Source organism: Anomaloglossus baeobatrachus, chromosome 2, assembly GCF_048569485.1.
Source record: "Anomaloglossus baeobatrachus isolate aAnoBae1 chromosome 2, aAnoBae1.hap1, whole genome shotgun sequence".
In the NCBI taxonomy this organism is placed as follows: Eukaryota; Metazoa; Chordata; class Amphibia; order Anura; family Aromobatidae; genus Anomaloglossus; species Anomaloglossus baeobatrachus.
The window spans coordinates 35212389-35239888 of record NC_134354.1 but is presented as its reverse complement, the minus strand read 5'-3'; the positions used below and the strand labels follow the sequence as shown (position 1 = coordinate 35239888).

Here is a 27500-nt window from a genome sequence, read left to right as displayed (position 1 = left end):
ATTGATAGATATGTGTACGTTGCTACCTTACTCAGTGATGGAATATTTGTAGACCAAACACTATAATGTGGCATGTGTAGCAGCAAATAAGTGGCAATATACATTCACAGTACAATGTGCCAACCTGGAAAAATATATAGAAATATCTCACAATATATCCTCGTATGTATATATAGCTACAGTAATGTGTATACTAATTCATTTTATAGAAAAAGTGGAGAGAGTGACTATTGCAATAATATGGAGCAGCACTAGCAATTGATGACATTCTGTGTAATGTTCAGGTGGTGAATAGTGATGGGTGGACCCGCAGGGATCGGGGGTTGAACTGAGGTAAAAAAAGAAACCAACCAACCAGGTTTGGGCCTGGAATTGTTCCCAGATATCTGGCCGGATGCCAGTCCCCAAATAAGTTTATGGGGACCCGAATCAGGGGTTTTAAAATAGAAATCATAGATGATTCAATCTTTTTCTGTTTTACCTCACAAAAAGAATCCGCTGGGATCCCGTGCTGTAATGTCTGTGTTCTCTCTTTTGCTTTCTCCCCGACTCGGGAGATCTGGTTTGATGATTGTATAACTTTTTTATTTTTCCAGGATCTATTGAATAAAATGACCTTTTGTTTGTGGGAAAGCCCCTCAGTGAGCAGCTACAGGCGGTGGTCAACTGCTGTTTATTTCCTCAGATTTTGCTGCCTTTTTAGCTTTGCTCTTTTGAGGCCTCTGTTCTAACATCCCTTAATCTGCCGGATCATGGGGGGCCTCCCGATCCTGCCCTGAAGATGATTTTGGGAGGGGGAAGGATTAAGGCTGTGGAGGTCCAACACCCGATCCTTTTGTTCTTGGAGATAAGCTGCTGACGAATGGTTCTGCCATTGATTCTCCTATAGAAAACACAGGCTTGCTCGCCATTGCTGGGTTTTACTTTGTTTGCGGAAGTTGGAAGATGTCTGTGAACAGCTATCTACTGTGTTTTTCCAAAAATAAGACCGTCTTATATTTTTTTTTTTTTTTTGCCCCCAAAAAAGCACTAGGGCTTACTTTTGGAGTAGGCCTTATTCTTGGAGAAACATGGTTGGGGGTACGTTTACGCCCCCCCAAAAAAACTTGGCAGACCCCAGATGTCTGCATGGCTCCCGGGTCCACCCTGTGATCTCCGGCGGGTCCTCCCAGCAGGTATGCTGCACGCTGCTTCCCCTGCTTCTGGCTGACTCGGACACAGTCGGACAGTCGGGCACCACATCCAGAGATACAGAATGCCTCTGGCCGCAGGAAAAGATGGGAGGAAGTCACATGTCGCAGGTCCTGTAAGCAAGCATTCGATCTGCAGGACCTTGTGCTCCACCACACTGTGTTTCAGGATCGGTATTGCTGAATGTGGTGTGTGTGTTTGTCTGTGTGATCTGATGGGTGATTGTGTGTCAGGATCTGATGGGTGCAGGTGTGAGATCTGATGTGTGTGGGTGTGGAATCCACTGCAGGGCCTCCCGCTCGGTGTCTGGTGAGTGTGAGTGCGGTGTGCCCGCTGTCTACAATGAAGTGTCCTACAGTAACTTTTTTAGCTGCACGGACACTTCATTATTTAACCGCAGCTAGGGCTTATTTCTTTTTCGCTCCTAATTGGGAGACCCAGACAATTGGGTGTATAGCTATTGCCTCCGGAGGCCACACAAAGTATTACACTTAAAAGTGTAAGGCCCCTCCCCTTCTGGCTATACACCCCCAGTGGGATCACTGGCTCACCAGTTTTGTGCTTTGTGCGAAGGAGGCAACACATCCACGCATAGCTCCACTGTTTAGTCAGCAGCAGCTGCTGACTATGTCGGATGGAAGAAAAGAGGGCCCATACAGGGCTCCCAGCATGCTCCCTTCTCACCCCACTTCATGTCGGAGGTGTTTGTTAAGGTTGAGGTACCCATTGCGGGTACGGAGGCTGGAGCCCACATGCTGCTTCCTTCCCCATCCCTTTTTACAGGGCTCTGGGTGAAGTGGGATTCTATCGGTCTCCAGGCACTGAGACCGTGCTCCATCCACAGCCCCTGGTATCTGCTGGACATGGAGCGGAGTATCTTCAGGGACATGGCCCTGCTACATGGAGGTACTCTGTGTCCCTGTGGGGACCGCGCAGACACACGGCAGCACTGCTGGGTGTGTTAGTGCGCCAGGGACAGCGGCGCTGTCCGCACTAGTGCCATCGCACACCACAGCGTTGCTGGGTGTGTTAGTGTATTGGGTGACTACTGCGCTAACCGCCGCTGCCATTTTTATTTAAGGCGCCGCTGGGATTTGTGGTGCGCCGGGGACTTCCGCGCCGGCCAGCACTGATATGCCGGCCGCGCTTATTAACTCGAGTCCCCGGCTTCTGGGCCTAGTCTCCCTTCGTTACCGCCCACAGGCCTGACAGTCAGGGTAGGGGCGTGACGCTGCATAGCACAGCAGCGCTGAGAGCTGGAGTATGTTTTGCATACTCCACCCCTCTCACTGTGTGCACTGTGAAACCGGATTCCCGCACTTTCTCAGGCACGCCCACGGCTTCCTTCTTTACACAGGACGCCGGCAGCCATTAGTGTCAGTTTCTGTACGATACAGAGACAAGTGTGGAAGACCCTGGCATTCTGATAGTCACACAATCGCTGCAACAGGCGTTAAGCAGCACCTGTGGTGCTAACCCCACTAGTGCAGAAGTGCACTTATAGATATGCTTGTACTATATACATTGCACTGTTTGGTCGCACGTTGTATATACCCTCCTGGATTGTGCGGAGGAGTTATCAGCATATTCTCTGTGTAAAACAAAGGTGCAGAACCACATGTTTTTCTATGCAGCCGGTACAGCATGTACGGCTATACGGCCGGCAGGTTACATAGACCCCCATTATATCCAACTCAGCCGGAGTCTCTGCTAATGGCCAGAGAATGAGGACGGTGTCTGCAGTATTTACTGACAGATTTTCTGAGACTATGGCTATGATACTAGAAGCCTAGCAGTCCGGACATGTCTCTCACAACATGGGCACTGTTGAATCATTGATCCATGGCCCCCCTCAGTGTGAACAACTAACAGCTCCGGGAATGTCACACGCATCCCAGAGTCACGGCTCTGCACAGACGTCAGTCCCAGACAGCCTAAGCGGGCTCACTATGAGCGGCCCTCGGTTTCATCAGGGTCCTAGCAGAAGGACTCTCTGTGTAATGAGGCGGAAGTAGCGGCTCAGGATTCTGATCCTGAGACCGCTCTCAATCTGGATACACCTAATGGTGACGCCATAGTGAATAATCTTATAGCGTCCATCAATAGAATGTTGGTTATTTCTCACCCAGCTCCTCCAGTGGAGGAGTCAGCTTCACGTATTTTTCTGGACCACTCTGCCTTCAGAGAGGCAGTCCAGGAACACCACACTTATCCAGATATGCGCTTCTCCAAACGGCTTAGGATACACGTTATCCCTGCCCCCTGACGTGGTCAAGGACTGGACCCAGTGTCCCAAGCGGCATCCTCCAATCTCCAGGCTTGTAGCTAGATCCATAGTTGCAGTGGGAGATGGAGCTGCACTTAAAGATGCCACTGACAGACAGATGGATCTCTGGTCTAAATCCATCTATGAGACTGTCGGCGCACCGTTGGCTCCAGCATTCTCACCCTTGGGGCACTCCAAGCTATTTCAGCTTGTCTTACACAGATTGACACAGTTACACGTACATCTGTGCCGCAGGTGGCATCCTTAACCTCTCAAATGTCTGCATTTGTTTCTTACGCGATTCAGGTTGCCCTAGACTCTGCGAACCGTACGGCAGTAGCAGGTTGCCCTAGACTCTGCGAACCGTACGGCAGTAGCCTCCGCTGCTCCGTGTTTTTAAGCAGAGCCTGGTCTGCTCGTTAAGTGAATGGAAGGCAGATTCTGCTTCCAAAAAAGGTTGCTTAACCAGTTGCCTTTTTCTGCTGACCGACTGTTTGGTGAGCGTTTGGATGTAACCATTAAACAGTCCAGGGGTAAGGATTCATCCTTTCCTCAGCCCGGACACAACAAACCCCAACAGAGCAGGAGGCAGTCGTGGTTTCGGTCTTTTCGAGGCTCGGGCAGGTCCCATTTTTCCTCGTCCAATGTGGACTCAAAAGGATCAGAGGAGCTCAGATTCTTGGCGGGCTCAGTCACGCCCAAAAAAGAGACAGTCTGAAAACCCGCTTCCAAGGCGGCTTCCTCATGACTTGCGGCCTCCTCTCTCCGCATCCTCGGTCGGTAGCAGGCTCACCCGCCTTGGCGATATTTAGCTGCCATAGGTCAATGACCGTTGGGTGTGAGACATTCTGTCTCACGGGTACAGGATAGAGCTCACTTCTCGTCCTCCAACTCGATTCTTCAGAACGTCTCCACCTCCCGGCCGAGCCGCTGCTCTTCTGCAAACAGGGTGCACTCTATAGGCAGAAAGAGTGATGACCCCCGTTCCTCTTCAGGAACAAGGTCACGGTTTTTACCCCAAATTATTTGCGGTGCCTATAAGAACGGGCCGTTCCGTCCCGTTCTGGATCTAAAACTGCTCAGCAAGCTCGTGGACACCAGGCGGTCCGGATGGAATCCCTCCGCCATGTCATCGCCTCAATGTCCCAAGGAGATTTCCTAGCATCATTAGGCATCAAGGATGCTTATCCACACGTGCCGATTGATCCAGAGCACTAGCGTTTCTACGCTTCGTTATAGGAGACGAACACCTTCTGTTCGTAGCTCTACCTTCTGGCTAGCGACAGTCCCACTGGTCTTCGCCAAGGTCAGGGCAGCAGTAGTCACAGTCCTGCACTCTCAGGGTCACTCTGTGATCCCATATTTAGACGATCTACTTGTCAAGGCACTCTCTTAGGAAACATGCCGACACTGCCCGAACGTTGCGCTGGAGACTCTCTAGAGTTTTGGGTGGATCATCAACTTTTTGAAGTCAGATCCGACCCCGACCCTATCGCTAACATATCTAGGCATGGAGTTTCATACTCTCTCAGCGATAGTGAAGCTTCCGCTAGACAAACAGCATTCACTACGGGCTGCAATCTCTTCTTTAAGAACCAGTCGCACACATTGAGACGCCTCATGCACTTCCTACGTAAGATGGTAGCAATGGAGGCAGTTCTTTTCGCGCAGTTTCATCTGCGTCCACTACAATGTGACATTCTCCGCCAATGGGACGGGGAGTCGACCTCCCTCAACAGAGTCGTCTTTCTTTCTCAGGCGGCCAAGGAATCTCTACGGTGGTGGCTTCTTCCCACCTCATGGTCAAAAAGAAGGTCCTTCCTATCCCCATCCTGGGCGATAGTTACGACAGACGCGAGTCTATCAGGGTGGGGAGCAGTTTTTCTCCACCACAGCGCTCAGGGTACGTGGACTCAGCAAGAGTCCACCCTTCAGATCAATGTTCTTGAACACAGAGCAGTGTATCTTGCCCTACAAACCTTCCAACAGCAGCTGGACAGCAAGCAAATCCGACTTCAGTCGGACAACTCCACAGCGGTGGCATACATCAACCACCAAGGAAGAACGCGCAACCGGCAAGCCTTCCAGGAAGTCCGGCAGGTTCTGATGTGGGTGGAAGACACGGCATCCACCATATCCACAGTTCACATCCCAGGCGTGGAAAACTAGGAAGCTGACTTCCTAAGTCGCCGGGGTGTGGCCGAAAGGGTATGGTCTCTTCACCCGGACGGGTTTCAGGAGATCTGGCGCCGCTGACAGAGGCCGGACGTCGATCTAATGGCGTCACGGCACAACATCAATGTGCCAGCTTCATGGCACGGTTTCACAATCATCGAGCTCTGGCGGCAGACGCCTTAGTTCAGCATTGGTCGCAGTTCCAGCTACCTTATGTGCCACCTCTGGCATTGTTGCCCAGAGTGCTGCGCTAGATCAGGACCGACTGCGGCCGCGCCATCCTCGTCGCTACAGATTGGCCGAGGATGTTGTGGTTCCCGGTTCTGTGGTGCCTCACGGTAGGCTAACCGGGGGCACTACCAGACCAATCAGACTGGCTGTCTCAAGGGCCATTCTTCCATTTGAATTCTACGGCCCTCAACCTGATGGTGTGGCATTGAGTCCTGGAACCTAGTGTCGTCAGGATTACCTCAGGACGTGGTTGCCACCATGAGACAGGCTAGCATACCAACGTCCGCCAAGATTGACCACAGGACGTGGAAGATATTCTTATCTCGGTGCTCGGCGCAGGGTGTTTCTCCCTGGCCGGTTGCATCGTCTATGTTTCCTTCCTTCCTGCAATCTAGGTTGGAAAAAGGGTTGTCGCTCAGTTCCCTTTAGGGACAAGTCTCAGCGCTATCTGTATTTTTTCAGAAACGACTTCCTCAGGTACGCACGTTCCTACGGGGAGTTTGTCGTCTCAGCACTCCGTACAAGCGGCCGTTAGAGCCCTGGGATCTGAACAAGGTTCTAATTGATCTCCAGATGCCGCCTTTCGAGCCTTTGAAAGAGGTCTCCCTTCCCGCTTTTCTCGGGAAGTGGCCTTCTAGTAACGGTCTCGTCTCTTAGGAGAGTTTCCGAGCTAGCAACGCTCTCATACAAATCTCCCTTCCTGGTCCTTCACCAGGACAGGGTAGTTCTGCGTCCGATTCCGGAATTTCTCCCTAAGGTGGTATCCCACTTTCATATCAATCAGGATATCACCTCACCTTCTTTGTGTCCTCGTCCAGTCCATCAATTTCAGAAGGATTTGCATCTGTTGGTTCTGGTGAGAGCACTCAGGTTCTACTTCCCGCATGGCGCTCCTGCGCCACCCGGATGCACTCTTTGTCCTTGTCGCTGGTCGGCGTAAACAGTCGCAAGCTTCTGAATCCACCCTGGCTCGGGGGATCGAGGAACCAATTCTTGAAACCTACAGTTCTACTGGGCTTCTGGTTCTCTCAAGGCTGAAGGCCCATTCTACCAGAGCCGTGGGTGCATCCTGGGCATTACGGCACCAGGCTACGGCTCAGCAGGTGTGTCAGGCACCTACCTGATTGAGTCTGCATACTTTTACCAGGCATTTTCAGGTGCATACCTACGCTTCGGCAGACGCCAGCCTAGGTAGATAAGTCCTTCAGGCGGCGATTGCCCACCTGTAGGAAAGGGCTGTTTGACGGCCCTATCACGAGGTATTCTTTTACCCACCCAGGGACTGCTTTTGGACGTCCCAATTGTCTGGGTCTCCCAATTAGGAGCGACAAAGAAGAAGGGAATTTTGTTTACTTACCGTAAATTCCTTTTCTTCTAGCTCCAATTGGGAGACCCAGCACCCGCCCTGTTTTCTCGGGGTTTTTCTGTTTTTTCGGGTACACATGTTGTTCATGTGGTATGGTTCAGTTCTCCGATGTTTCCTCGGATTGAATTGGTCTTTAAACCAGTTATTGGCTTTCCTCCTTCTTGCTTTGGCACTAAAACTGGTGAGCCAGTGATCCCACTGGGGGGTGTATAGCCAGAAGGGGAGGGGCCTTACACTTTTAAGTGTAATACTTTGTGTGGCCTCCGGAGGCAATAGCTATACACCCAATTGTCTGGGTCTCCCAATTGGAGCTAGAAGAAAAGGAATTTACGGTAAGTAAACAAAATTCCCTTCTTTCGGGGGAGGGGTTATATTTAAACTTTGCTCCGAAAATGCTGAAAATCCCTGCTAGGTCTTATTTTTGAGGGAGGACTTATTTTTGGAAAAACACAGTACCTATCTATCTTTCTATCCTATCGATCCTGTTTCTATCTATCGATCCTGTTTCTATCTATCGATCCTGTTTCGATCTATCGATCCTGTTTCGATCTATCGATCCTGTTTCGATCTTTCGATCCTGTTTCGATCCTGTTTCGATCCTGTTTCGATCTACTGATCACGTTTCTATCTATCACGTTTCTATCTATCATGTTTCTATCTATCATGTTTTTATCTACTGATCCTGTTTCTATCTATCGTGAATAATGGGGAGGAGGGGTGCACAGCCTGGAGTGATCATATGAGTGCTGCCCTATGTGTGAAAACAGAATTGTACACAAAGGAGAAAAAGGCACACATAACCCGGGCGCACATCAAGAATAATAATACATTTCAATAATGTATAATAATATTTTATTGGGTCAATGAAGAAACACACAATTTAAAATCACTTAAAACAGACAATACATCACAAAAAGGCCTCAAGTTATAATACAATAGCTCTGGGGTAATATACCAATTGATACAGATCTAAAACAATTTGCTAGTGAATAGATCCAAAATATCCACAAAATGTATCAAAGAATTCTCCACATTGTAAATACAATATTTAGTGGCATGCAAAGATGAGTTCGGACAATAATGTGCAGTCGGCACCTTAAGGGTTAATTCCCAGCAAGGCAGGGGGGGGGGGAAACCCAACAAAAAAAACGGGGGGGAGGGGGGGCCCGCACTGACAAGTGTATAAATACATTAAGGATTTAGCACATAAAATCATAACCATTGTCATTGAAATTGCACAACATGATAGTATATCTCAGCGCCAAAGTGCATATGGCATAGATCAAATAGCCAGCAAATACAGAGATCATGATGATCATCACAATGTTTGAGATCATGTCATAAAAAGAACCCCTTAAACACAATTACAATGCTAATAGAAGCTGCGTGAGTGTTACAAAGTAGCAATACATACCGTGTTTCCCCGAAAATAAGACGTCCCCCGAAAATAAGACGTAGCAGGAGTTTTCAGGGATGCTTTAATATAAGACATCCCCTGAAAATAAGACATAGCTGCGGTCAATAATGAAGTGTCATGCAGCGGTGAAAGAGTTAAAGACACTGCAGGACACTTCATTATAGGCAGCGGACACCCCCAGAAGAGAGAAGACAGAAGAAAGAAGACCCCCGATCATACTTACCAGACCCCGACCGGGAGCAGGTGAGCGCATCAAGGTCCTGCAGCGTTGGAACACACACACACACACACACACACACACACACACACACACACACACACACACTCACACACACACAGTCACACACACACAGTCACACACACACACACACATACATACATACATACATACATACATACATACATACATCCATCAGATTGTATCCACACACTCACAACATCCGACGATATCGCTTGCTTCTCGGCGGCGATACTGTCCCCTGTGCAGTGACCTTCCAGGACCTGCTAGAGGATCACATGGCTGGAAGCATGTGGTATCTCCGGATGTTGTGAGCGTGTATGTGCGATATCGTCAGTGTGTGTGTGAGTGTATGCGATCGGATGTGTGCGTGTATGTGATCAGATGTGAGAGTGTGTGTGAGTGTATGCGATCGGATGTGTGCGTGTATGTGATCAGATGTGAGAGTGTGTGTGAGTGTATGCGATCGGATGTGTGCGTGTATGCGATCGGATGTGTGTGTGAGTGTATGCGATCGGATGTGTGAGTGTCGGCAGAGGAGCACGGCGTGCAGCACAGCTGCTGGGACCGCCCACCGGTGGGCACAGGGAGAAGTGGGGTGTGTGTGTGAGTGTATGCGATCAGATGTGTGCGTGTTTACTGTCTGATGTGTGACTGTGTGTGAGTGTCGGCAGGAGGCAGAGGAGCACGGCGTGCAGCACAGCTGCTGGGATCGTGGGGTGTGTTTGTGTGTGAGTGAGTGTGATCTGATGTGTGTGTGTGTGTGTGATCTGATGTCAGCCAGACGCAGGGGAGGCGTGCAGCACACCTGATGGGAGATCACAGAAGGATCTGGGAGCCATACAGACGCCCTGGGCTGGTAAGTATGACGATCCTGGGATGGGGGGGTCTGCTTTTTGTGGGGGGTAAACTTACCCCCAACCATGTCTCCTTGAGAATAAGACACCCCCTGAAAATAAGACATAGTGCTTTTTTCAGGGCAAAAAAAAAATATAAGACAGTGTCTTATTTTCGGGGAAACAGGGTATATCAAAAGGTGCAGGTGAAAGCCAAATAAATGATCCAGAATAGCCAGACTCAGGGAAATCATGCGATAGCCATGGTGTCATAGCTGCAAAGAGGTGGATCAGAATCGCTATATCAAAAGCACATAAGTGCTGGATGTCAGATCAAAAAATGATCAGAAAGAGCATAGTTACCCACCGGGCCCGGTGTGGCCAAAAGTTTGCATGCAACAAAGGGAGAATAATGGAGCTAAAAAGCAAGTGTGCTGTGGAGGAGGCCGTGGAGAGAGCCCCACGCGTTACGCTGCCTGTCATGTTTCTATCGATCATGTTTCTGTCACGTTTCTATCTATCGGTCATGTTTCTATGATGTTTCTATGATGTTTCTATGATGTTTCTATCATGTTTCTATCGATCATGTTTCTATCGATCATGTTTCTATCTATCATGTTTCTATCTATCATGTTTCTATCTATCGATCATGTTTCTATCTCTCGTGTATGGGGGCCTTTAGGGCAGAGTTGTGATCTCAGGGTCTACAAATTGGAGCTGTAGAGAGTCTGAGACACACCCCCTATCTCCTCCATTGGTTCCAGCCTCTATTCACTCCCTTTTGGCCTCTTTTTGATTGGCAGTTGTGTATAGCATACAGCTATAGTAGGCCAATACAAAAGGTGCATTTAGAGCAGACTTCCATAACCAGAAAGACGGAATGATGATGATGTACAAACTATTAAACCATCGGTGAGAGCAATAACTAAAGGCTGAAATAATTGATGCAAATAACACTGAGACAAATCAGCCTTCATAGGTGGGGGCATGGAGAATCTATAGGTGTTATTGTCTAATCTCGCCTTCATTCATGTTTCAGGAGTGTGAAATAAAGAAGCGTTCTGGAAATCTAGCCTTTGAAAAGCGACAGTACACCCATGCTATTAAGTTTTACACCGCAGCAATGCACTACAGGTAAGTGGAATTGGGCACAAACCACCACCAGCCGCGCACCTGCCTGTACCTCCCCCTGGATATTTAGTTATTCCCTAGGACTGTTTTTGTTTTTTTTTTCTTTTGTTCCTCTATTTACTGATCTAATTAATGTTATATTTCTGATAAATTGGACATTTACGAACGCTTTTGTTTTTATTTTTTCTTGTTTTTTTGTTTGTTTTTTTTTTAAAAAGGGGGGTTATTTGAACTTTGTTTGTTTTCATACTTTTTAAAAAAAAAATAAATAAAAAAATATTACTTTCTACTGTATTTATTAGTCCCCTTGGAGAGCTTGAAGCTGCGATCGTCTGATCGCTTGTGCTGTACATAGCAGTGCATTTGCACTGCCTTGTATAGTGAAAATCACGATCTCCTGTAAACGCCAGCTCTGGACTGATTTTCACAGGACACTCATGTCACACTATGGTCATCAAAAAAGTCTGTGGAGCCTAAAAAGAGCCATGCCAGGTCCTTCCTTCGGAGGGATATCTGGCTAGTTTCTGTGTCGAGACTCGTATCAGAGGCTCCACAGACCTTTCTGATTTGCATACTTCCCAGCGGGCAATGCACCTAGGATTTCTCTGTGTTGAGCGCCCTCACTGGCTGCCGGCAGTGTTTTTTTCTGGCTAGTTTCCCCGAGATCAGTGATAGTTTGGTCTAGATCCGGTATTGCGGCAGAATAACGCTGATGTGTGCACAGCCTTACCAGTCATGTGCGGGGAAAGATGCAGGCTTGGTGTTTTGAGCCGTCATCAAAGGCAGGGACACGACCATTGACATGTACACTTAAAATACAGTTAAAGGTTTAAAAAAATATTGAAAAAAAAAACATTCGTTCAAATCACCCCATTTTTGCCTCATTAAAAATAAAACAAATAATAAATATAGATATTTATTATCGCTGTGTTTTGTAAAAGACCAATCTATCAAAATGTAAGAGGAGGTAATCCTATCCGTTAATGGGGTAACGAGAAAAAAAGAAAAACAAAATGCCAGAATTTTTTTTGACTGCTGCAACATTGCAATTAGAGGCAAGCAAAACATTGCATCTACCCCAAAATGCTATCGGTAAAAATGTCATCCATCCCTTACCCCAGATCTTGAAAAATTGAAAAATGTGTATATATATGTATATATATGTATATATATGTATATATATATAATATGTGTATATATATATATATATGTATGTATGTATGTATGTATGTATGTATGTATGTATGTGTGTGTGTGTGTGTGTGTGTGTGTGTGTGTGTGTATATATATATATATATATATATATATATATATATATATATATATATATATATATATATATATATATATATATATATATATATATATATATATATATATTATATTTATTTAGTTAGTTTTATATATATATATATATATATATATATATATATATATATATATATATATATATAAACTAAATATAATATATAAATATAATATTTATATATATATTTATATATTATATTTATTATATCTAAATGAATTTTTTTCATATTTACTGTTTAAAATTTACATTTATTCCTGAAATATTAGCACTGCGCATGTTCGCTGCAGTGGTCGGTATCCTAGGCGACATGATGTATACGAAAATAAATAGTTAATCTTGAGAAAGCTGCAGATTTTGATTACTAATAAATGGTAAAATTGCTTGTATTGGGGAATGTAAAACTTGAGTAAGACAAAAAATAAGAAACCTAAAAAACCCCTACTAGCCAACAAAAAACGTCTAAGTAGTGGATTGCGATTGGGATCCGTGGCTATTTCTTTGCGTACATGTTGTGTTTTCCTGGTTGTTGCACAGTTTGGATGGTTAATGATTGCCATTCTTTCTCTCTTTTAGCCCCCATAATCACATCTTGTTCAGTAACCGCGCCCTCTGCTTTATTCGTCTGGACGATTATTGGTAAGTTGTGTGCGTGTTGTAATTACAAATCCCATCGGTGGACAATTATAAATGCTTTAGAGCCAACCTTATATTTTTTGATGGGTTTTTGCGCAAAAGTTTCTAATATTGAGCGCAGAACTCAAGGAAAGCATGATGGTGTGTTTGGGTTTAAAGGGAACCTGTCACCACTTTTTCGGCTTATAAGCTGCGGCCACCACCACCGAGCTCTTATATACAGCATTCTAACATGTTGTATATAAGAGCCCAGGCCGGGGGTAGAACATAAAAAACACTTTATAATGTTTACCTAACGGTCACGCGGTGGGCCTTATGGGTGTCTCCGTGCTCCGGCGCCTCCTCTTTCGGCCATCTTCGTCCTCTTTCTGAAGCGTTTGTGCATGACGCGTCCTACGTCATACACACTCACCGATCCTGCGCAGGCGCACTACAATACTTTGATCTGCCCTGTTCAGGATCTGAGTGCCGGCGAGTGTGTATGACGTAGGATCCGTCATGCACCGCGGCTAGAGAAGGAGGAGGACGAAGATGGCCTAAAGAGGTGGCGCCAGACAACGGAGACGCCCATTAGGCCCACCGCGCGACCGTTAGGTAAGTATTATAAAGTGTTATTTATGTTATACCCCCGGCCTGGGCTCTTATATACAGCATGTTAGAATGCTGTATATAAGAGCCCGGTGGTGGTGGCCGCAGCTTATAGGCCGAAAAAGTGGTCAAAGGTTCCCTTTTAATCATGTTGCAGTTTGTTTGTTTTTTTTGTCTTCAAAATGGCAATGTTTTAAAGGGGTTGTTCCCTTTCCACGATATTTTGTCCTCTGAGTGGGACGTTACAGAGTAGACGGCTGATCTCGCTGATCTGCTGCCGCATTGTTGACGAGGCATCAGGGCCAATACTAGACACATCGGGAGACTTGCTTGTTGACCCAGGGAATGTGAGTAGGGTACATATTTTCTTTAGTTTTTCTCTAAATAAAATGCAGAAAGGGACAGCTTACAGTGACAGAAATAAGTATTTGATCCCTTGCTGATTTTGTAAGTTTTCCCATTGACACAGACATGTATGGTCTATAATTTTAAGGGTAGGTTCATTTTAAGAGTGAGAGAATATCCAAAAAAATAAAATCCCATTGTATAAGTTTATTTGCATTTTGCTGAGAGAAATAAGTATTTGATCCCTTTGGAAAAACAAGACTTAATACTTGGTTGCCGTTCCCTTGTTGGCCTCCCAGCAGTCAGACATTTTTTGTAGTTGATGATGAGGTTTGCACACGTCAGGAGGAATTTTGCTCCACTCCTCTTTGCAGATCCTCTCTAAATCATTAAGATTTTGAGGCTGTCGCTTGGGATCTCAAAGCTTCAGCTTTTCCATAGGTTCTTTTTAAACCCATAGAAAAGATATCACCATTTTTTTCAGAATTGAACCAAAAGTATCGCCTTCTGCCGCTCCTGGGCTGCATTCTATGAAGGTGCACCTTGTTCCCGGACTCCCCTTGCAGACCCCAAAAATGCCTCTGTCCCTCCTGCTACTGCTGTTCATCGTCCTCCTTTAATCTAATTGCTCTGCAAAATCTTGCGCCTCCGGCTCGTGCAGGCGCAGTTCGCTCTGCCCCATCGCGGGCAGAGTTGAAAACATGGGTGCACTTGCGCGAGCTGGTTAGGGCTTTGCGCAGGCGAGAGATTATGGTCGGCCATGTGGATGACGTCACCTGACTTTTCTTGAAATATTAAGAAAAAAAAATCTAACTCCTACATAATATATGTATCCAGATATAAATGTGATAGATTGTGATTTTCTTTTACAGGAATGCAGTGTGGGACGGGAAGAAAGCGGTTGTGCTTAAGAACACCTGGTCTAAGGTCAGTTCTCAGATTTACTTTTTTAAAGATTGCATTAAAAGGGTTTTGCCTCCACTTCATAGGTAATAAATTATTGCTAAGAATTCAAAGAGAGCAAACACCGGGCACTAATCGGCTGTCAACCGGCTTTTCAGCAGGAACCTTCTACCATTGAAACTCCAGTACAACTTTCTCCAGCAGAGTTACAGCTAGGTTAAAAACAGTGGTGTTCCTCCCAGGTATAAGTCCCATCCATGAAAAGAAAAAAAGAGAAGAAGAGGGCACTCACCGGGCTTCCGTATCCAGTTAATCCATTTTTTTCAACACAAGGTGGTACATAAAAACAGCAGAAGGGAGAGTGGAGTGCACAGCACACGACGGCCGTTTTTGTCGCTCCATTGGGAGACCCAGACAATTGGGTGTATAGCTACTGCCTCCGGAGGCCACACAAAGTATTACACTCAAAAGTGTAAGGCCCCTCCCCTTCTGGCTATACACCCCCAGTGGGATCACTGGCTCACCAGTTTTGTGCTTTGTGCGAAGGAGGTCAGACATCCACGCATAGCTCCACTGTTTAGTCAGCAGCAGCTGCTGACTATGTCGGATGGAAGAAAAGAGGGCCCATACTAGGGCCCCCAGCATGCTCCCTTCTCACCCCACTTTTGTCGGAGGTGTTTGTTAAGGTTGAGGTACCCATTGTGGGTACGGAGGCTGGAGCCCACATGCTGCTTTCCTTCCCCATCCCCTCAGGGCTCTGGGTGAAGTGGGATCATATCGGTCTCCAGGCACTGAGGCCGTGCTCCATCCACAGCTCCTGGGAATCTGCTGGACATGGAGCGGAGTATCCTCAGGGACATGGCCCTGCTACGTTGAGGTACTCTGTGTCCCTGTGGGGACCGCGCACGGACACACGGCAGCATTGCTGGGTGTGTTAGTGCGCCAGGGACGGCGGCGCTGCCCGCACTAGTGCCATCGCACACTACAGCTTGCTGGGTGTGTTAGTGTATTGGGGGACTACCGCGCTAACCGCCGTTGCCATTTTTATTTCGGGCGCGGCTGGGACTTGTGGTGCGCCGGGGACTTCCGCGCCGACCAAGGCTTATATGCCGGCCGCGCTTATCACTCGAGTCCCCGGCTTGCGCGGCCTAGTCTCACTTCGTTTCCGCCCACAGACCTGCCAGTCAGGGTAGGGGCGTGACGCTGCACAGCACGGCAGCGCTGAGAGCTGGAGTATGCTTTGCATACTCCACCCCTCTCACTGTGTGCACTGTGAAACCGGCAGCGCTGAGAGCTGGAGTATGCTTTGCATACTCCACCCCTCTCACTGTGTGCACTGTGAAACCGGCAGCGCTGAGAGCTGGAGTATGCTTTGCATACTCCACCCCTCTCACTGTGTACGCTGTGAAGCCGGATTCCCGCTTTTTCTCAGGCACGCCCACGGCTTCCTCCTCTACACAGGACGCCGGCAGCCATTCTTGTCAGTGTTTTCTGTAGCGACAGAAGAGACAAGTTTAGGAATCCCTGGCAGGGATTCGGATAGTCACACAACCGCTGTGACCAGGCGTTAAGCAGCACCTGTGGGGCTGACTCCACTAGTGCCGAAGTGCACATATACATATATGCTTATTCACTATGCATTGCACTGTTTAGCTGCATTTTTGTATATACCCTCCTTGATTGTGCGGAGGACATAACAGCATATTGTCTGTGTAAAACAGAGGTGCAGAAGCACATGTTTTCTATGCAGCCGGTACAGCATGTACGGCTATATGGCCGGCAGTGTACATAGACCCCCATTGTATACTACGGAGTCTCTGCTAATCGTCAGGACATGGGGACGGAGCCTGCAGTATTTACTGACACATTTTCTGAGACTATGGCTATGATACTAGAAGCCTTGCAGTCCAGACAAGTCTCTCAAACCCATGGCCACTGTTCATCATTATCCATGGTCCCCCTCAGTGGGAACAACTCTGAGCTCCGAGGGGTCATGTGCTTCCCAGAGTGACGGCTCTGACACGGACGACAGTCCCAGACAGCCTGAGAGGCTCACTATGAGCGGCCCTCGACTTCATCACATTAGTCAGGGTCCCAGCAAGCGGACTCTCTGTGTGATGTGGCGGAGGTAGCTGCTCAAGATCTAATCCTGAGACCGCTCTCAATCTGGATACACCTGATGGTGACGCCATAGTCAATAATCTCATAGCGTCCATCAATAGAATGTTAGTTATTTCTCCCCCAGCTCCTCCGGTGGAAGAGTCAGCTTCATAGCAGGAGAAATTCCATTCACGTATCCCAAGCGTTAATTAAATACTTTCCTTGACCACCCTGACTTTACACAGGCAGTCCAGGAACACCACGCTTATCCAGTTAAGCGCTTCTCCAAACGGCTGAGGATACACGTTATCCCTACCCCCTGACGTGGGCAATGGCTGGACCCAGTGTCCCAAGGGGCATCCTCCAATCTCCAGCTTGCAGCTAGATCCATAGTTGCAGTGGAAGATGGGGCTGCACTTAAAGATGCCACTGACAGACAGAGGGATCTCTGGTCGAAATCCATCTATGAGGCTATCGGCGCGCTGTTAGCTCCAGCATTCGCAGCCGTAGACGCACTCCAAGCTACTTCAGCTTGTCTTACACAGATGGACACGGTCACACGTACATCTGTTCCGCAAGTGTCATCCTTAACCGCTCAAATGTCTACATTTGCGTCTTATGCGATTAATGCTGTCCTAGACTCTACGACCCGTACGGCAGTGGCGTCCGCTAACTCCGTGGTTTTACGCAGGGCCTGGGTGTTAACTGAATGGAAGGCAGATTCTGCTTCCAAAAAAAAAAAAAAAGGGCTTAACCAGTTTGCCTTGTTCTGCTGACCGACTGTTTAGTGTGCGTGAGATGTAATCATTAAACAGTTCAAGAGTAAGGATTCTTCCTTACCTCAGCCCAGACAAAACAAACCCCAACATACCAAGGGACAGTCGGGGTTTTCGGTCTTTTCAAGGCTCGGGCAGGTCCCATTTCTCCTCGTCCAAAGAGGACTCAAAAGGATCAGAGGAGCTCAGTTTCTTGGCGGGCTCAGTCACGCCCAAAAAAGACAGCCTGAAAACCCGCTTCCAAGAGGCTTCCTCATGACTTGCGGCCTCCTCTCTCCGCATCCTCGGTCGGTAGCAGGCTCTCCCGCCTTGGCGATATTTAGCTGTCACAGGTCAAAGACCGTTGGGTGAGAGACATTCTGTCTCACGGGTACAGGATAGAGTTCAGTTCTCGTCCTCCAACTCAATTCTTCAGAACTTCTCCACCTCCCGACCGAGCCGATGCTCTTCTGCAGGCGGTGGGCTCTCTAAAGGCACAACGAGTGGTGACCCCCGTTCCTCTTCAGGAACAAGGTCACGGTTTTTACTCCGAATTATTTGCGGTGCCAAGAAAGGACGAGTATTTCCGTCCCGTTCTGGATCTAACACGGCTCAACCAGCTCGTGAACACCAGGCGGTTCCGGATGTAATCCCCCCGCTCCGTCATCGCCTCAATGTTTCAAGGAAATTTCCTAACATCGATACACGTCAAGGATGCTTATCCCCACGTGCCGATTGATCCAGAGCTCCAGCGTTTCTACGCTTTGTTATAAGACGCGAACACCTTCAGTTCGTACCTCTGCCTTCCGGCTGGCGATAGCCCCACGGGTCTTCGCTAAGGTCATGGCAGCAGTAGTACCAGTCCTGCAATCTCAAGGTCACTCTGTGATCCCGTATTTGGGAGATCTACTTGTCAAGGCACCCTCTTAAGGAACATGACAACACAGCCGAACGTTGCGCTGGAGACTCTCCAGAGTTCGGGTGGATCATCAACTTTTCAAAGTCAGATCCGACCCCGGGCCAATCACTAACATATCTAGGCATGGAGTTTCATACTCTCTCAGCGATAGTGAAGCTTCCGCTAGACAAACAGCGTTCACTACAGACAAGGCTGCAATCTCTCCTTAGGATCAGTCGCACATTGAGACGCCTCATGCACTTCTCACGTAAGATGGTAGCAATGGCGGCAGTCCCTTTCACGCAGTTTCATCTGCGTCCACTACAATGGGACATTCTCCGCCAATGAGACGGGAGGTCGACGCCCATCGACAGAGACGTCTCCCTTTCTCAGGCGGCCAAAGAATCTCTACGGTGGTGGCTTCTTCCCACCTCATGGTCGGAAAAAAGGTCCTTCCTACCCCCATCCTGGGCGGTAGTTACGACAGGCACGAGTCTATCAGAGTGGAGAGCAGTTTTTCTCTACCACAGGGCTCAAGGTACGTGGATTCAGCAAGAGTCCACCCTTCAGATCAATGTTCTGGAAATCAGAGCAGTGTATCTTGTCCTACAAGCCTTCCAGCAGTGGCTGAAAAGCAAGCACATCCGAATTCAGTCGGATATCTCCACAGCGGTGGCATACATCAACCACCACGGAAGAACACGCAGCCGGCAAGCCTTCCAGGAAGCCGGCGGATTCTGACGTGGGTGGAAGACACGGCATCCACCATATCCGCAGTTCACATCCCAGGCGTGGTAAACTAGGAAGCAGACTTCCTCAGTCGCCAGGGTATGGACGCAGGGGAATGGTTTCTTCACCCGGACGGGTTTCAGGAGATCTGTCGCCGCTGCGGGATGCCGGACGTCGACATAATGGCGTCACGGCACAACAACATTGTCCCGGCTTCATAGCACAGTCTCACGATCATCGAGCTCTGGCGGCGGACGCCTCAGTTCAACATTGGTCGCAGTCCCGGCTACCTTATGTGTCCCACCTCTGGCATTGTTGCCCAGAGTGCTGCGCAAGATCAAGTCCGACTGTCGCCGCGCCATCCTCGTCGCTCCAGATTGGCCGAGGAGGTCGGGGTTCCCGGATCTGTGGTACCTCACGATAGGCCAACCGTGGGCACTAACAGACCGACCAGACTTGCTGTTTCAAGGGCCCTTTTTTTCCATCTGAACTCTGCGGCCCTAAACATGACGGTGTAGCCATTGAGTCCTGGATCCTAGCGTCTTCAGGATTATCTCAGGAGTGGTTGTCACCATGACGCAGGCCAAGAAGCCAACGTCCGCCAAGATCTACCACAGATCGTGGAAGATATTCTTATCTTGGTGCTCTGCTCAAGGAGTTTCTCCCTGGCCATTTGCATCGCCTATTTTTCCTTCCTTCCTACAATCTTGGTTGGAAAATGGTTGGTCGCTCAGCTCCCTTAAAGGACAAGTCTCAGCGCTATCTGTATTTTTTCAGAAACGCCTAGCCGACTTCCGCAGGTACGCACGTTCCTGCAGGGAGTTTGTCTTCTCATCACTCCGTACAAGCCGCCGTTAGAGCTCTGGAGTCTGAACAAGGTTCTAATGACCCTCTTGAAGCCGCCTTTCGAGCCTTTGAAAGTTGTTTCCCTTTTCCGTCTTTCACAGAAAGTGGCCTTTCTAGTAGCGGTCACGTCTCTTCAGAGAGTGTCCGAGCTAGCAGCGCTGTCATGCAAATCTCCATTCCTGGTCTTCACCAGGACAAGGGGGTTCGGCGTCCGAATCCGGACTTTCTCCCTAAGGTGGTATCCCACTTTCATCTCAATCAAGACATCACCTTACCTTCTTTGTGTCCTCATCCAGTCCATCAATTTGAAAAGGATTTGCATCTGTTGGATCTGGTGAGAGCACTCAGGATCTACATTCCCGCACGGCGCTCCTGTGCCGCCCGGATGCACTCTTTGTCCTTGTCGCTGGTCAGCGTAAAGGGTCGCAAGCTTCCAAATCCACCCTGACTCGGTGGATCAAGGAACCAATTCTTGAAACCTACCGTTCTGCTAGGCTCCCGGTTCCCTCAGGGCTGAATGCCCATTCTACCAGAGCCGTGGGTGCGTCCTGGGCATTACGGCACCAGGCTACGGCTCAGCAGGTGTGCCAGGCACCTACCTGGTCGAGTCTGCACACTTTTTTTTTTTTTAACAATAAGTTTTTATTGATTTTCAAATTTTTGATACAGGAAATGAAAAACATTAAAGAATGGTGATTGATTGATTCATGTATAGCTTGGAGTAAGTTATAAACATTTGATATAACATAAAATTCAACTGAAGCCGTTTTGGCCATCTAATCCATCCCATTATAAACCATTTCTTATAAAGCTGATAATTATAGTCTGGTAATAGGATGGCACTACAAAAATTATTTTTCTGGTCTTATATATAATCAAGTAAATTTCCAATCGTAAACCCCAAACTTGGGGGACTCTCTACATTCAACCAGAAGAGAGAGAACTACTAAAGTAGAGCAAGAAATATAGCAAGCTAGAAAGTAAGAGAAGAATTAAGGCAGAAAGAGTTTAAGACATCGCACATTATTTCAAGATGTGGTGGTATAGTGAAGAAGACAAGAACGCCTCCCATTGAAACCAGGTCTTGGCTACTGTATCCCTTTCCTGTTGGGACCCCGCCACCAGTAATTCCATGCGGTGTGTCATGCCCACCTCCTCAAACCATTCCTCCAACGACGGGGGATCTATGGATCTCCAATGTCTGGGGATCACGGTTTTTGCTGCCTGCAGTAAATGTCTAAGCAGTGATTTTTTATATTTAGATTTGGATATGGGGAACATATAGAGCAAAATTGCTTCCGGGGACGGAGGAACTGAAATTCCCGTCACTTCCAGCACTATCCTGAGGACTCCGTTCCAAAAAGCGTTCAGGGTTGGGCATGACCACCATATGTGTACCATCGTTCCCGCCTCTGTCCCACATCGCCAACACGTATCCGGCACCCCTGGAAACCATTTGTTCACTGTTACTGGAACCCTGTACCATCTCGATACTATTTTATAACTCATTTCTTGTGATTTAGATGCTATGACTGATTTATGAGAGAGGGAGAAACACTTGTCCCATTGGGTTTTCGTGAAGGTTTTATTCAGTTCAGACTCCCATGCTTTACAATAAGAGGGTAGGGAGAGGAGATCTTTTTCCGAGAGCAGTCTGTAGATAACCGAGGTCGTATGTGGGATGACAGGTTTTGTGAGACAAAGCGTTTCAAAAGTAGATAATGGGCGTATCAATGTTTCTTTTTCGGGGATAGATGTAAAAAAGTGCTGGAGCTGGGTATATTCATATACTTGTCGTGGCGTTGGGGGGGTTTCTCCCAGGATCGTGTTAAGAGACAGTAATATCCCGTTTGGGGCCACCTGGTAAAAACGCAGAGGGCGGGATTTGGGGTGGCCTAGGAATATTGGGGCGACACAGCCTGGTTCGAACATGGGGTTGCCTGAAATAGGAAACAGTGGACCATTCCTGTCCACCAATCCTTTTTTCATCGAGGGGACGTTCAGAGTCTTAAGCGTGTTGGCTGTTGTATAAGATATTTCTAGGTTGTTTAGCAATGAGGGAGACCGAATCCAGGGCAGGGTTCCCACCGGGATCCGGCATCTATCCGTTGCCATATGGACCCACATTTTCGTCGAATAATTGTGGATTAGGTCCAAGACTCGAGCATGAGCTGCTGCTTGATAGTAACGACGACAATCCGGTAAGCCCGTCCCCCCCGCGTCTTTGGGTCGAGTTAATGTTTCCAAACGGAGTCTCGGGTGTTTTGACGCCCATACGAAGTTCCTAAATTGTCGCCGAATTCCATCCCAAAACGATGCTGGGATGTAGGTGGGGATTGTGTGAAGTAAGTACAATAGTCTGGGCAGAATGGTCATCTTTAATATGTTAATGCGACCGAACCATGAGAAACTCGTACGCTCCCATGTGGCCAAATTAGTGTCCAATCTGGAGAGAAAAGGCTGAAAGTTCAGATGGAACAATCTGGAGAGATCCGAAGGTAGCCGAATGCCCAAGTAGGTTATTACATTGTCCGTGGGCCACTTAAATGGATAATGCGACCTCAGAACCCGAACCGTCTCGTTGGAGAGAGACACATTCAAGGCCTCGGACTTATCCATATTGATCTTAAAATTGGACCATCTACCGAATCCCTCCAGGAGATCCACCAAGTTAGGTAGGGAGGACGTTGGGTTGGTTATATAGATTAAGAGATCGTCGGCGAATGCGGAGCATTTATATTCTTTACCGGCTATTTTGATTCCACGAATTTCAGGGTTGTTACGGATGGCAGCCAAAAGGTGTTCCATAATTAATATATAAAGAAGGGGGGATAGGGGGCATCCCTGTCGGGTACCATTATGGATGGTAAAGGGGGTTGAAATTGAACCATTGATTTTTAAATTAGCTGTTGGAGAATTATATAGTGAGAGAATTTTAGCGCGAAAAGAGGGACCGAGGCCAATATGTGTAAGAGTTTGTGAGAGGGAAGGCCATGAGATTCTATCAAACGCCTTCTCGGCATCAAGGGATAGAACCATCAACGGTATTTTATGGGTCTTTGCGTAGTGTATAATATCAATAGTTTTTAGGGTGTTGTCCCTTGCTTCTCTTCCTGGGACAAAACCCACCTGATCCAGATGGATCAGCGAGGGGAGCAGTGAATTTAACCTATTAGCTATTAATTTAGCAAAATTTTTTAGGTCAATATTTAAAAGGGAAATAGGACGGTAACTTTTACAGATGTGCGGATCTTTTCCTGGTTTAGGAATTACCGTTACATAAGCAGCCAAGGATTGACCCGGGAATGGACAGGACTCAGAGATAGAGTTGAATGCGACCATCATCAATGGAGACAATAGGTCTGCAAATGTTTTGTAGAATTTCCCTGTAAATCCATCCGGTCCCAGGCTTTTATTGCTCGGTAGGTTTTTTATTACCTCTGCTAATTCTGAGTGGTCAAAAGGGTTTTCTAGGTCCGCTAACGCTTCTGGACTCTGGATAGTGAAGGGGGATGTGATTGAGTGAGAGGGGTTCACCGGCTTGGGGAGGTTGTATAAATTTGAATAATATGTACGAAAAGTGTCTGATATCTCCGCTGTAGTATGGACCATGGTATCAGTAGGCCCCTTGACACAGGGGATAAAGTTTTGGGTGCATTGCGAGCGTAAAGCTCTAGCAAGCATCCTCCCAGGTTTATTGCCGAATTCATAGAAGCGGCTACGTCCGATTTGGAGGTATCGCTTATAAGAATCGTCTAATAATTTTTTGACTTCCTGTCTTGCTTTGAGGAGATTTCTTAATGTTTCTGTCGAGAGCGCATTTTTATGGGCTAATTCAAGTTTGGCAACGGTTTGTAGGGCGGAGCTCAAGGCTTGGGCTTTTGCTTTTTTCAGGCGCGAGCCGTGTTTGATGAAGACCCCTCTTAGCACACATTTGAGTGCCTCCCATTTGAAAATAGGGGCAGTTGTGTCGGAGAAGTGGTCTGTGATAAAGTGTTTTATGGTATCCTGTATGTCTGACCGACACACAGGGTCAGTAATCAGGTTTTCATTTAAGCGCCAAGGGCGTACCGTTTTAGAGTGGGAGGGGATCGCCAGGGAGCAGTAGATTGGTGCGTGGTCCGACCATAGAATGTTACCGATTACCGTGGAGGATACCCATGGGAGGGCTGAGTGTTGGACCAGGATATAATCAATCCTGCTATAGGAGTCATGTGGTGTAGAATAAAAAGTATAATCCCTGACCGCCGGGTGTTGTAGTCTCCAGGCGTCACACAACTGTAGCCTGAGAAGGGCTTTCTTGATGTATTTAATGGTTCTATATGAAAGGTGCGATTTTTTTCTTTGAATTGTCTAGTACTGGGTCTAGTGTGAGGTTGAGATCGGCGCATAAAATTACCGTCCCCTGTATCAAGGGGGAGGAGACATCTACCAAATTTGATATGAAGTTGGCTTGATCCTGATTAGGGGCGTATACATTTAGCAAGGTTAACGTTTGGCCTTCGATTTTTAACGTGAGAATAATGTATCTGGCCTCTCTGTCTACCGTGCAGCTGATCAGTTGGTGGGGGAGGGATCTGTGGATGGCAATGGCAACTCCCTTAGATTTATTGAGGGGATTATTGGCAAAATGCCAAGTGGTATAGTGTTTGTGTTTAATATTCGGTGTATGGTTTACTTTGAAGTGTGTTTCTTGGAAACATATTATCTGTACCTTTTGTCGGTGAAAATGTTATAGGATTTGCGCTCTTTTTTCCGGTGTATTCAGACCTTTGGCGTTGAAGGAGGCAATTCGAACTTCTGTCATTCCGGCCGAACAGTTTAGTGATTCTGATGAACGTAGGGTTACGTGCGATGTCGTAAGGGAAGTAAAGGCAGAGAGATTAGGGCGTATAGTAGATACAAAGAGACAGAGTTTCAGATAACAACAAGAAACAGAGGTATAGCCTCTGAGTAGAAAAACTAAAAAGGTACTAACCTAGAACAGGAGCTTGTGCAACCTTGAAAGGCGGGACAGAGGCTCACACCCTATGTGGGGCGAAGTCTAGTCTGGCAAGTGACAAGGTATCACAGGAGCCTGCAACACACTGTAATTAGTATAACATTATAACCTGATATAACTGAATATCCACCGGCTAAGTGGTATGGCATTTAGACTTTGGGTAAGAGGAGAATTATATCTCAGGTCCTGTAAAAGGTAACCGTTAAACTTGAAGAGAGTTATGCATTATATATCGGTCTCCTTGTTACTAAGTACTATAAGGTATCCCGTAAGTCCGAAGAAGGAACAATCTACACAGCAAGTATTGTCGAGATTGCAGGTTTCAGGGTCATTTCCTTCTTTCATCTTCCTTTTACACCTCTTGGCCTTTCCTGACAGTTACATAGTTACATAGTTACATAGTTACTTAGGTTGAAAAAAGACCTAGGTCCATCTAGTTCAACCTTCCTCCACAGTTGGTCACATGAGTTTTATGAACAGTTCTAAAGTGGTGCTATTGTCTCCCGTCAAGGTAAAAGCGTTAGGTTGTGATGTGTCGACCCACTATCGGTTCTCTTTTATCACTTCCCTTTGATCTGTCTCTGTGGGGAAGGCCCAAAGGAGGACGACCCCATGATTTTGGGGGTCTCCCAGGAAGACTCAAGCCGTTCTCCGTGAGAGCCACCCAGTCAGGCAATGTGATAGTAGGTAAGCCCAGTCCGGATAGGAATTCTCGTAGGTCTCCTGGTGTGCGTAGCCTAAAGGTCTGGGGGCCCTTTCGCACCGACAGGGAGAAGGGAAACCCCCATCTGAAGGGAATCTCCTTCTCCTGTAAGAGGGTGAGTAATGGTTTGACAGCAGCTCTCTGGGCCAATGTATAGCGGGATAAGTCCGGCATGATTCGGATAGGCTTGCCTTGATAAGAGAGTGTTCGTTTCTGGCGTGCTGCTTGTAGGATTAATTCTTTTAGCTGGAAAAAGTGGATCCGGCATATTATGTCTCTTGGTTGTGGGTTTTTTGGGTCTGGAGGCCTGAGGGCTCTATGGGCCCTGTCTAGCTCAATGAAAGTGCCTGGAGGGCGCCGTAGTAGGCCGTTGAAAATGGAAGTTAGTGTGGCCGGGATATCTGCGGTAGAGATGGATTCTGGCAGGCCCCTAATCCTTAAATTGTTCCTCCTATTCCTGTTTTCGAGGTCGTCTAGGGTGGATTGGAGGTTTTGTATTTGAGAAGAATGACGGTTAACGGTTTCCGTCAGTGTTTGTAAGGTACTTGTCGTGGAGTCACGAGATTGGTTGAGTGAGTCAACTTTTGTTGAGAGATCCGATAACTCAGAGCGAAATATGGCAAAATCTTGTTTGCATTGAGAGACAATCTGAGTCGTTAGATTAGTTATGTCCTGTTTAGTGGGTAGCGAATTTAATAGTATGCGAAGATCTGCCAGGGTTACCGGTCTGTTTTCCTCTGATGTTGTGAGTTTAGGCATCATTGTGTTCACAGGGGATCTCCGATCATCACTGGTGGGAGATGAGGATGGGCTCATCAGGCCCGCCGCGGCCTCACTGTGTTCTGGACATGTTGTTGTCATCTGTTTCTCCTGTCTAGGTGGTGATGGCCTCGTCTCCATCTCCATCTCATCAGTATCCCTAGGGGAGACCGAGGGCCAGGAGGATCCCGTTGACCACCGAGCCGGAGATGTAGTGGTGTGTAAAGCAGGGGGGACGGTCCACCTTTCCTGCAATATGGGTTCTTGTGAGGTTAACCCTGGGGCCTCAGCTGCCGATCTGGGGTGATATATATGTTTTTCAGGTGCCTCTGTGGGTGGGCGCAAGGAACAGGAAGGCAGCGACCCCCCCTCAGCCGTCTCCCCCTCCTGCAATTCCACCCCACGGTAGCAGGACTTGGCAGGGGGTCCTATGTTTTTATAGGTACTTCCAGTACCCTGCGGCTCCCTGCACACCTGTCTCTCCCTTGGTGACTGTGGTGGAGAGACCTGTGTTTGCCTGTGGGCCTCTGTTATGTGGGTCGGGGTAGCGCAGCCTTTCCCTCCCTCCCCGCGCCTCACCTCATCCCGCGCCTCCGCATCCTGCCGGTCCTCCATGCTGCCCCTTCTCCGTGCGAGGTCCGGCTGCTGCTGTACCTTGGTCGGCGGTTGGGGCTTTCCTCCAGGCTCTCCCCCGTGCGCTCCGACCTGTGCATGAACAGGCACCTCCATGTAAGCGGCCGCTCCGTCACGTGGGGGAACACCATCCTGGGTTGCTGCCCCTCTTCCTTCCTCCAGCCGCGTGGGTGACCGTTGGAGGGCCCCTCCGTCACTACCAGTCAGTGGTGGCGGGGATGCGGTCTGCTTCAGGGGAGTCTGGTGGATGGCCGCGCTGACCTCCAGCTCCTCCATGTGCCTGCCGCGTGGTGAGTCTCCTCCATGCTTCTCCGACGGGAGATTATGGAGCTCACGGCGGGGAGGATTGGGGCGGGTAAGCAGGGTAACGATGTCCCCCTTAATGGCAGGGGGCTGTGAGGAAGCCCTGGACCTGGTTTTGCGGGTCGATTTACCCATAATGAAGG

General features: G+C 47.9%; 1 protein-coding gene across 1 annotated transcript in view; it reads left to right on the top strand.

The window, feature by feature from the left end:
• Positions 1 to 27500, top strand: part of TTC3 (tetratricopeptide repeat domain 3) — a 198987-nt gene that overhangs the window by 39431 nt on the left and 132056 nt on the right. Inside the window, 3 exon segments of the mRNA XM_075333306.1 lie at positions 10760 to 10854; positions 12734 to 12796; positions 14599 to 14653. Of these exon segments, the coding sequence (XP_075189421.1) occupies positions 10760 to 10854; positions 12734 to 12796; positions 14599 to 14653 (213 nt within the window).